At 52.9% G+C, this 10,870-nt stretch overlaps 1 protein-coding gene across 1 annotated transcript in view; it reads right to left on the minus strand.

Moving 5' to 3' along the window:
• Window positions 1-5,515: 5,515 nt before the first annotated feature.
• The window catches only part of ITGA5 (integrin subunit alpha 5), a gene marked incomplete at its 3' end in the record, with an annotated part of 20,071 nt that continues 14,716 nt past the window's right edge, over window positions 5,516-10,870 (minus strand). The window contains 1 exon segment of the mRNA XM_084223469.1: window positions 5,516-5,863. Coding sequence (XP_084079595.1) covers window positions 5,516-5,863 — 348 coding nt within the window.

Below are 10,870 nucleotides of genomic sequence, written 5' to 3' on the forward strand. Positions count from 1 at the left end.
TTTTGGGGATGAGGATTTTTAGGATGAGTGGTTTTTTGGGATGAGGATTTTTTAGGATGAGTTTTTTTGGGGGATGAAGATTTTTTAGGATGAGTTTTTTTTGGGGATGAAGATTTTTTGGGATGAGGATTTTTTAGGATGAGTTTCTTTGGGATGACGATTTTTTAGGATGAGTTTTTTTGTTGGATGAAGATTTTTTGGGATGAGTTTTTTTGGGATAAATTTTTTCTTTTTGATGTTTTTTTTTTCTGGGAGCTCCGCGTTCCCCGGGGCCGCGTCTGGCGGCGCCGTTTTCCGCTCGTCCCTCCAAAACCCCAAAGAAACCCCAAAGAAACCCCAAAGAAACCCCAAAGAAACCCCACAGAAACCAGTTTTTCCCGAAGTCCCCCGGGCCGGCGCGCTGTTATTATGCTAATTGGCTGCCGCTAATTACGCTGATGACTGTAATCACCGCGCCGCTGTCACGCAAATAACGCGGGGTGACGTCACCGGCCAGGGGCGGGAGGTGCCGCGATCCGAATTTGGGGATTTTGGGATTTGGGGGGGGATGGGAACCCCCCCGGGACACCTCCCGCAGCCCTGGAGGGATTTTGGGTGCAATTCCCCAAAAAAAACCCAAAAAACCCCAAACCAATCCCGTCCCAGCCTCTCTGCTCCAGTTCGGGACTGGGGAAATCCCAGTTTGGGCTGGGGGAGCCTCCCCAGCCCCAAATTCTGTCCTAAATCTCAGCCCAAACCAAAATCCCACCCCAAATCTCAGCCCAATCCTGGAATCCCATCCCAAAACCCCAAATCCCATCCCAAATCTCATCCCAAACCCAAAATCCCACCCCAAATCTCAGCCCAAACCCAGAATCTCATCCCAAATCTCATCCCAAATCCAAAATCGCATTCCAAATCTCATCCCAAACCTGGAATCCAGACCCAAATCTCAGCCCAAACTGGGAATCCCATCCCAAATCTCATCCCAGACCCAGAATTCCACTCGAAATCTCATCCTAAATCCAAAATCCCATCCCAGATCCCATCCCAAACCCAAAATCCCACCCCAAATCTCATCCCAAACCTGGAATCTCATCCCAAATCCCATCCCAAATCCCATCCCAAATCTCATCCCAAACCCCGAATCCTCCCCCAAATCCCATCCCAAACCCCAAATCCCACCCCAAACCCCAAATCCTCCCCCAAATCCCATCCCAAACCTGGAATCCCACCCCAAATCCCATCCCAAACCCCAAATCCCGCCCCAAATCCCACCCCAAGCCCAGGGCCCAGGGAGGCCTCGCCCTTTCCCATCCCGGGCTCGGGATCTGCCAGGATTTGGGACAAATCCCCTTTTCCTGCCCCCACCCCCGAATTTCCCCCTCCCCAATCCCTCATTTTCCAGGGAATTCACCAAAAAGCAGCCGCTTTCCCCGGTTTATTTTGTGTTTCCTTTTCCTTGTTTTGTGTTTCCTTTCCCGTTTTATTTTCTGTTTCCTGGTTTATTTTGTGTTTCCTTTCCCGTTTTATTTTGTGTTTCCTTTCCCATTTTATTTTGTGTTTCCCATTGTTTTATTTTGTGTTTCCTTTCCCATTTTATTTTGTGTTTCCTTTTCCCGGTTTATTTTGTGTTTCCTTTCCCGTTTTATTTTGTGTTTCCCGTTTTATTTTGTGTTTCCTTTCCCGGTTTATTTTGTGTTTCCCGGTTTATTTTGTGTTTCCTTTCCCATTTATTTTGTGTTTCCTTTCCCGTTTTTTTTGTGTTTCCTGGTTTATTTTGTGTTTCCTGTTTTATTTTGTGTTTCCTTCCCCGTTTTTTTTGTGTTTCCGTGCGTTTCTCTCGGCTCCTCCCTGGGCGCAGCTCGATGGATTTTCAAACGTCTCCGTTTTATCGCCTGCTTAATGATTGGTGCCGTTATTTATTAATTGATCGGCGCATTAACGGGTGAATAATGCGGCAAATGGTTCAACAGGGCCGGAAAAAATCGGGATTTGGGAATAAATCCACCCCGGGGGCTGCACCGAGAGCGAGGCGGGGAATGAGAATGGGGGGGACGAGGGGAGAGTCGGGAAATCGAGGGAAAGGGCCCCAAAATCGGGAAATCGAGGGAAAGGGCCCCAAAATTTCCCCCTTCCCGACCCCAAATCCCTGCGGGAAATGGGAGCGCCTCGGGCGGCCGCGGCCCTTTTGGAGTTTTTTAGGGTTTTTGGGTTTTTGGGGTTTTTTGGGTTTTTTGGGTTTTTTTGGGGTTTCCCCCTCTCCCGACCCCAAACCCGACGCGTTCCCCCGCGGCCCCGCAGTGGAAAATTCGGGAATTCGGGGATTTTCCGCCGCCCCCTCTTTGTTCCCGCGCGCACCTGAGGGCATCCCGGCCCGTCGCCATGGCAACCGGAACGTCGCGTTGCCACGGCGACGGGGAATGTCGCGTTGCCATGGCGACGGGGAATGTCGCATTCCCGCGGGATGCGGGCCGGGATCCCATAAAAACCCGAAACGGGGAAAAATAAAGGGGGGAAAAATCCGGGATGGGAAGGGGCCGGGGAGGGCTCGTATGCAAATGAGCTGCGGCTTAATTGCGGATTTTAATTGGGGGGATGGGGGGGGGGAGCAGGGAGGGCAGAAATCCCATTTCTGACCCTAAAATAAAACATTTCTAACAACAAAACCCCATTTCTGACCCCAAAATAAACATTTGTGGGGTCGGTGGGATCGGTGGGATGCAGGAGGGGTTTTTAGGGGGATTTGTGGGATTTATGGGATCGGTGGGATGCAGGGGGGATTTGGGGGATCGGAGGGCAGAGCCGTGAGGTGGCAGCGCGGGATTGATCGGGAGAGGAGCTGGGAGAGCGGGATTGGCCGAGGGGCTGCGGGATTGGGAACGGGAATGGGAATGGGGATGGGAATGGGGAATGGGGAATGGGGAATGGGAATGGGAATGGGAATGGGATGGGAATGGGAATGGGAATGGGAATGGGGAATGGGAATGGGGAATGGGAATGGGAATGGGATGGGAATGGGATGGGAATGGGATGGGAATGGGGATGGGGATGGGATGGGATGGGAATGGGGAATGGGAACGGGATGGGAATGGGGATGGGAATGGGAATGGGAACGGGAACAGGAATGGGATGAGAATGGGGATGGGAAAGGGGAAAGGGGAATGGGGAATGGGGAATGGGAATGGGGAATGGGGATGGGAACGGGAATGGGAAATGGGAACGGGGACAGGAACGGAACAGGAGTGGGAAAGGGAACGGGAACAGGGATGGGAATGGGAATGGGAACGGGATGGGAATGGAAAGGGACGCAATAGTCTGGGGGTGCTGAGTGACGCCATCACTGACCCCAACAATGACCCCTGGAGGGGACAGGGATGAAGCCACCGCGTCCCCCCTCCCCCACACTGACCCCAACCCCAGGCCGGGGCACCCCCCTGGGCTCCCCCCCCCGGGATCCCCAAATCCCCGATCATTCCCAGAAATTCCCCCGGATTTGGGGTCATTCCCAGAAATCCCATCCTGGATTTGGGGTCACTCCCAGATCCCTCGCCCCGGATTTGGGATCATTCCCAGAAATCCCCCGGATTTGGGGTCATTCCCAGAAATCCCCCCAGATTTGGGGTCACTCCCAGAAATCCCCATGGATTTGGGATCATTCCCAGAAATCCCCCCCTGGAGTTGGGATCATTCCCAGATCCCCCCCCGGATTTGGGGTCACTCCCAGAAATCCCCCCAGGATTTGGGGTCATTCCCAGAAATCCCCCAGATTTGGGGTCATTCCCAGAAATCCCCCCGGATTTGGGGTCACTCCCAGAAATCCCCCCGGCTTTGGGGTCACTCCCAGAAATCCCCCCGGCTTTGGGGTCCGGCCCAGCCCCGGCCCGCCCCGGCCCCGTTTCTGCCCCAATTCTCGCTGCCCCCCCCGGGCAGGCCGGGGCTGGATCCGAGCCTTCCTCCCCCGGGCCGCACAAGGCTCCTTTGTGCCGCCCGGGATGTTAATTACGGTAATTAGCGCCGCGGCCGCTGCCGCCCCGCCCCCCTCGGCGGGACGCTCCGCGCCCTCCATCCGCGCCTTCCTCCCACCCTCCTCCTCCTCCTCCTCCTCCTCCTCCTCCTCCTCCTCCTCCTCCTCCTCCTCCTCCTCCTGCCCCGCCAGGGCCCCGGGGGGAACACCCCGATCCCAGCGCGGCCCCAAATCCCGGGCGCGCTGAACTCATGGCTGGGGCTGGGCTGGGGCCTGGGGGAGCTCTGGGAGCTCTTGGGAATGTTTGGGAATGTTTGGGAATGTTTGGGGAGGTTTTGGGAAGGTTTGGGGAGGTTTTGGGGAGGTTTGGGGAGGTTTTGAGGAGTTTTGGGGAGTTTTTTGGGAGCTTTTGGGGAGTTTTTGGGAGGGTTTTGGGAACTTTTAGGAGGTTTTTGGGAGGGTTTTGGGAGCTCTTTGGAGCTTTTAAGAAGTTTTTTGGTAATTTTTTGGGAGCTTTTGGCAGCTCTTTGGCAGCTCTTTGGAGCTTTTAAAAAGTTCTTTGGTAATCTTTTGGGAGTTTTGGGGGAGTTTTTGGGAGGTTTTGGGAGCTCTTTGGCAGCTCTTTGGAGCTTTTAAGAAGTTTTTTGGTAGTTTTTTGGGAGCTTTTGGCAGCTCTTTGGGAGTTTTTGGGAGTTTTTGGGAACTCTTTGGGAGGTTTTCGGTGCTTTTTTGGGAGCTCTTTGAGATCTTTTTGTGAGCTTTTGGCAGCTCTTTGGGAGGTTTTGGGAGTTTCTTTGGGAGATTTGGGAGCTCTTTGGGATCTTTTTGGGAGCTCTTGGGAGTTTTTTGGAGCTTTTTGGGAGCTCGTTGAGATCTTTTTGGTAATTTTTTGGAGCTCTTAGGGAGTTTTTTGGGAGCTCTATGCGAGCTTTTCAGGAACTCTTTGGGAATTTCTTGGGAATTTTTTGGCAGCTCTTTGGCAGCTTTTCGGGAGCTTTTTGAGGTCTTTTGGGGACCTTTCTGGAAGCTCTTTGAGAGTTTTTTGGGGAGGTTTTCGGGCCCTCTTTGGGAGCTCCTTGGGAGCTTTGGGGATTTTTTTTGGCAGCTCCTTGGGCTCATTTTGGGATCTCTCTGGGCTCATTTTGGGGGCTCATTTTGGGAGCTCTCTGGGCAGATTTTGGGATCTCTCTGGGATCATTTTGGGAGCTCTTTGGGCTCATTTGGGAGCTCATTTTGGGAGCTCTCTGGGAGCTCTTTGGGCTCATTTTGGGATCTCTCTGGGAGCTCTTGGAGCACTTTTGGGAGCTCTCTGGGAGCTCTCTGGGATCATTTTGGGAGCTCATTTTGGGAGCTCTCTGGGATCATTCTGGGAGCTCTCTGGGATCTCTCTGGGATCATTTTGGGAACTCTCTGGGAGCTCTTTGGGATCATTTTGGGAGCTCTCTGGGATCTCTCTGGGATCATTTTGGGAGCTCTCTGGGATCATTTTGGGAACTCTCTGGGATCATTTTGGGGGCTCATTTTGGGAGCTCTGGCAGCTCTGGGAGCCCTTTTGGGATCTCCCTGGGCTCATTTTGGGATCTCTGGCAGCTCTGGGAGCCCTTTCGGGGCATTGCTGGCGTGCGAGCGGTGCCAGCGCGGCTCCGGGCACGCCCTCGGTGCCGCCCCACGCCCGGCACCGCCCGAGCGCGGCTTTGGAGGCGCCGCCGGCCCCGGCAGCTCCTGGCGCCGCTCCCGGCCCCGTCCCTGCCCCGTCCCTGCCCGGTCCCTGCCCGGTCCCTGCCCCGTCCCTGCCCGGCATCGCCCGCGCGGCGCCCCCGGCCAGGGCAGGGCCCGGCTGGCCCGGGAATTCCAGCCGGGAATGGGCCCGGGTTTGTGCCCCGTGACAGGAGAATTCCAGCCGGGAATGGGCCAGGGCTGGGCCAGGAGAATTCCAGCCGGGAATGGGATCAGGCTGGGCCAGGAGAATTCCAGCCGGGAATGGGCCCGGGTTTGTGCCCAGTGCCCCGGGAATTCCAGCCGGGAATGGGACAGGGCTGTACCAGGAGAATTCCAGCTGGGAATGGGATCAGGCTGTACCGGGAGAATTCCAGCCGGGAATGGGCCAGGGCTGTGACAGGAGAATTCCAGCCGGGAATGGGATCAGGCTGGCCCGGGAATTCCAGCCGGGAATGGGCCAGGGTTTGTGCCCAGTGCCCCAAGAATTCCAGCCGGGAATGGGCCAGGGCTGTGACAGGAGAATTCCAGCCGGGAATGGGCCAGGGTTTGTGCCCAGTGCCCCGAGAATTCCAGCCAGGAATGGGCCAGGGCTGTGACAGGAGAATTCCAGCCGGGAATGGCCCCGGGTTTGTGCCCTTTACCCCGAGAATTCCAGCTGGGAATGGGATCAGGCTGGGACAGGAGAATTCCAGGCGGGAATGGGCCCGGGTTTGTGCCCCGTGCCCCGAGAATTCCAGCCGGGAATGGGATCAGGCTGTGCCAGGAGAATTCCAGTTGGGAATGGGCCCAGGCTGGGCCAGGAGAATCCCCCCAAAAGGAGCAGGAGAGCTTTCCTGGGACTCCCCAATCCCATCCTCTGATGAATCCCAAATCCGGGATTTTCCGGGATATTTGGGGTTCTCAGGAACTGGGATTTTCCGGGATATTTGGGGCTGTCAGAGGAGCCCCAAATCTGGGATTTTCTGGGATATTTGGGGCTGTCAGAGGAACCCCAAATCCAGGATATTTGGGGCTGTCAGAGGAGCCCCAAATCTGGGATTTTCTGGGATATTTGGGGCTGTCACAGGAACCCCAAATCCGGGATTTTCCCAGGATATTTGGGGCTGCCAGAGGAACCCCAAATCCCTTTTTTCCCGGGATTTTTGGGGCTGTCAGAGGAGCCCCAAATCTGTTTTTTCCCGGGATTTTTGGGGCTGTCACAGGAGCCCCAAATCCGTTTTTCCCGGGATATTTTTGGGCTGTCACAGGAACCCCAAATCCGTTTTTCCCGGGATTTTTGGGTCTCTCCGCGGGCTGGCCCAGCCCGGGAGCGGCCGCAGCTTTGTCCTTGTCCCCGTCCCCACCGAGGTGACGCCGGGTGACACCCGAGGTGCCGACCCCGCCCTCGGGAGCCGCCTCCCCATTCCAGGCGCTTCCAGGGAATTCTCGTCCCGGATCCCGCCCTGCCTGCCCGGGCAGGGCCCGCCTGAGTCACCCCAAATCCCGGGATGCCGTCCCAGGGATCCCGCACCGCGCCCGGGAACGGCCTGGAAAAAGAAATATAAAAATAAATATAAGAAATAAATGTGAAAATAGATATAAAAAAATGAAATTCAAAATTAGGGAAAGGGGAAATGGGGGAAAATGGGAAAGGAAAGGGCGGGGGAGGGAAAGGAAGGGGAAATAAAAGGGGGAAAAAGGGAAAAAAAGGGGGAAAGAAGGGAAAGAAATGGAAAGAAAAGGGGGGAAAGGGGGAAATAAGGGAAAATTGAAAGAAAAGGGGGAAAAAACAGGGAAAAAGAGAAAGAAATGGAAAGAAAAGGGAGAAAAGGGGGAAATAAGGGAAAATTGAAAGAAAAGGGGGAAAAAACAGGGAAAAAAGGGAAAGAAAAGGGGGGAAAAGGGGAAAAAGGGGGGAAATAAGGGAAAATGGAAAGAAAAGGGGAAAAACAGGGAAAAAAGGGAAAGAAATTGAGAGAAAAGGGGGAAAAACCAGGGAAAGGGGAGAAGCAAAGAGGAACAAAATCCAGAGTGTGAAGGAGGAGCAGGAGCCAGGCAGGGCCAGGATTCCCACGGGAATTCCTGCCGTGGGACGGACAGACAGACAGAGGGACAGACAGGGGGGAAAGGCGTCCCCGGGAATTGCGGGAATTGCGGGAATTGCGGGAATTGCAGCGGGACGGGAGGGAGGGAGGAGCGGGGGAGGATCCCCGGCCTTATCTCGGGATCGTCCCCGGCGGGAGCGGGCGGGTCCTGCCCGAGCACCGGGAGCGGAACGGGGCTCGGGAACGCCGGGGTTAACCGGGAATGCCGGGATTTATCTGGGAATGCCGGGATTTACCTGAGAATCCCAGAATTTACTGTGGGAATGCCGAGATTTACCTGGAAACCTCAGGATTTATCTGGGAACCTCGGGATTTATCTGGGAATCTCGGGATTTATCTGGGAATCTCGGGATTTATCTGGGAATCTTGAGATTCATCTGGGAATCCCAGAATTTACCGTGGGAATCTCGGAATTTATCTGGGAACTTCGGGATTTACCTGGGAATTACAGAATTTACTGAGGGAATGCTGGAATTTATCTGGGAACTTCAGGATTTATCTGGGAATCTTGAGATTCATCTGGGAATCCCAGAATTTACCGAGGGAATCTCGGAATTTATCTGGGAACTTCGGGATTTCCCTGGGAACCTCGGGATTTACCTGGGAATTACAGAATTTACTGAGGGAATGCTGGAGATTTACTGTGGGAATTTCAGAATTTACTGTGGGAGTCTCAGAATCCATCTGGGAATCTCAGGATTTACTGTGGGAATGCTGGGATTTCCCTGGGAATCTCGGGATTCATCTGAGAATCTCAGAATTGACTGTGGGAATTTCAGAATCCGTCTGGGAATCCCGGAATTTCCTGAGGGAATGCTGGAATCCATCCGGGAATCTCGGGATTTACCTGGGAATCTTGAGATTCATCTGGGAATCCCAGAATTGACTGTGGGAATGTCAGAATTTACCGAGGGAATCTCGGAATCCATCTGGGAACCTCGGGATTCACCGTGGGAATCTCGGAATGCCGGAGCCTCAGGAATTCTGGCCCTTTCCCGGAAATCTCGGGATTTATTGGGGGAATCGCGGCCTTTGTCAGAGAGTGCCGGAACTTTCTGTGGGGATCCCAGAACTTTCCGGAATCCCGGCCTTTACCTGGGAATCTGCTCCTGGGGCAGCTCAGGTTCAATCCCGGAGGATTCCCAGGAATTCCCCGAGCCCGGATGGAGCCGGTGGCGGCTCAGGGAAACTGAGGCACGGCCGGGATCGGGATCGGGATCGTTCCCCCGGGAACGCCGGACACCGAACCCCGCTGGCGCCTCCTGAGCCCCTTTTTTCCACCTTTTTTCCCCCTTTTTGCCTTTTTCCCCCTTTTTTCCTCTCTTTTCAATCCTCCCAGATAATTCCTGGTTTTCCCTTAAAATCCTCCCAGAGAATTCCGGTTTCTTCCCTAAAAACATCTCTGAAAAATTCCCAGTTCCTCCCTAAAAACCTCCTGGAAAATTCCCAGTTCTTCCCTAAAAACATCCTGGAAAATTCCCAGTTTTCCCCTAAAAATATCTCGGAAAAATTCCCACTTTTCCCTAAAAACCTCCTGGAAAATTCCCAGTTTTCCCCTAAAAACATCTCTGAAAAATTCCCAGTTCTTCCCTAAAAACCTCCTGGAAAATTCCAACTTTTCCCTTAAAATCCTCCTGGAAAATTCCCACTTTTCCCTAAAACCCCCCCAAAATCCCAAAATCCCAAATTCCAGCACCCACTTCCTCGATTTGGGGCAAACCCCCCCAAATCCCAAACCCCAAAAATCCCGAAAAAACCCCAAATTCCCCTCCCCCCCCCCCCCGGGAACTCCCAACTCTTTGGTTTATTTTGATTTTTCTGTTTCCTTTGGATTTTGGGGATGATTCCGCGGACGGATTTACGATTCCCCCCGGGAATAATTTGATTTATTCCCCACAAACGGCCCCGCCTCCCTCTCCTGTTGAAAGTTTTAAGATTCCCTCCCAGACAGGCTCCAAAAATTCAGGGAAAAACAACAAAAAACTAAAAAAAAAAGGGATTTTCACCTCTGGGCTGTAATTACCCACCCCATAATCACCGCAGAACCTTCCAGAAATCCTGCAGAGCCAGGGAGAAGCTGCTTCAGAGGGAGTAAAAAATGCTTTATAGGGAAAAAAGTGCTTTATAGGGGAAAAAAAACCTGATTTACAGGGGAAAAAGGTGCTTTATAAGGGGAAAAAAATCCGGTTTTATAGGGGAAAAAAATCCTGGGTTTATAGGGAAAAAATCCTGGGGTTTAGGGGAAAAAAATCCTGGGGTTTAGGGGGAAAAAATCCTGGGGTTTAGGGGAAAAAATCCTGAGTTTTAGGGGGAAAAAAATCTGCTTTACAGGGGAAAAAAAGCTGTTTTATAGGGGAAAAAAATCCTGGCTTTTAGGGGAAAAAAAAAATCCTGAATTTTAGGGGAAAACAATCCTGTTTTTTAGGGGGAAAAATCCTGGATTTTAGGGGGGAAAATCCTGATTTTTAGGGGGAAAAAATCCTGATTTGTAGGGGACAAAATCCTGATTTTTAGGGAGAAAAATCCTGGGTTTTAGGTTAAAAAAATCCTGATTTTTAGGGGGAAAAATCCTAATTTTTGGGAAAAATTTCCTGATTTTTAGGTTAAAACAATCCTGATTTTTAGGGGACAAAATCCTGGTTTTTAGGGAAAAACATCCTCTTTTTTAGGGCAAAAATCCTGCTTTCTGGGGAAATGCGGGCGGGCCGCCCTCCTGCGCCGGGGCTTTGGGCAAAGGGGAAATTTGGGGATTTTGGGCCGCCTCGGGGGTTTTGCTCTCCGTGCCCGTTTTCCCGGGATTTGCCCCCGGAATCGGGGCTGGATCCACCGAAGGGATTTTCCTGGCGCTCCACGAGGCCGGAATTCCCAGGGATTCCCAGGATTCCCAGAATTCCCACAATTCCCAGGGATTCCCAGAATTCCCAAGGATTCCCAGAATTCCCACAATTCCCAGGGATTCCCAGGGATTCCCAGGGATTCCCAGGGATTCCCAGGGATTCCCAGAATTCCCAGAATTCCCACAATTCCCAAGGATTCCCAGAATTCCCAGAATTCCCAAGGATTCCCAGAATTCCCACAATTCCCAGAATTCCCAAGGATTCCCAGAATTCCCAGAATTCCC

The sequence above is a fragment of the Fringilla coelebs genome, assembly GCF_963513975.1.
Source record: "Fringilla coelebs genome assembly, chromosome: 30".
Lineage (NCBI taxonomy): Eukaryota > Metazoa > Chordata > Aves > Passeriformes > Fringillidae > Fringilla > Fringilla coelebs.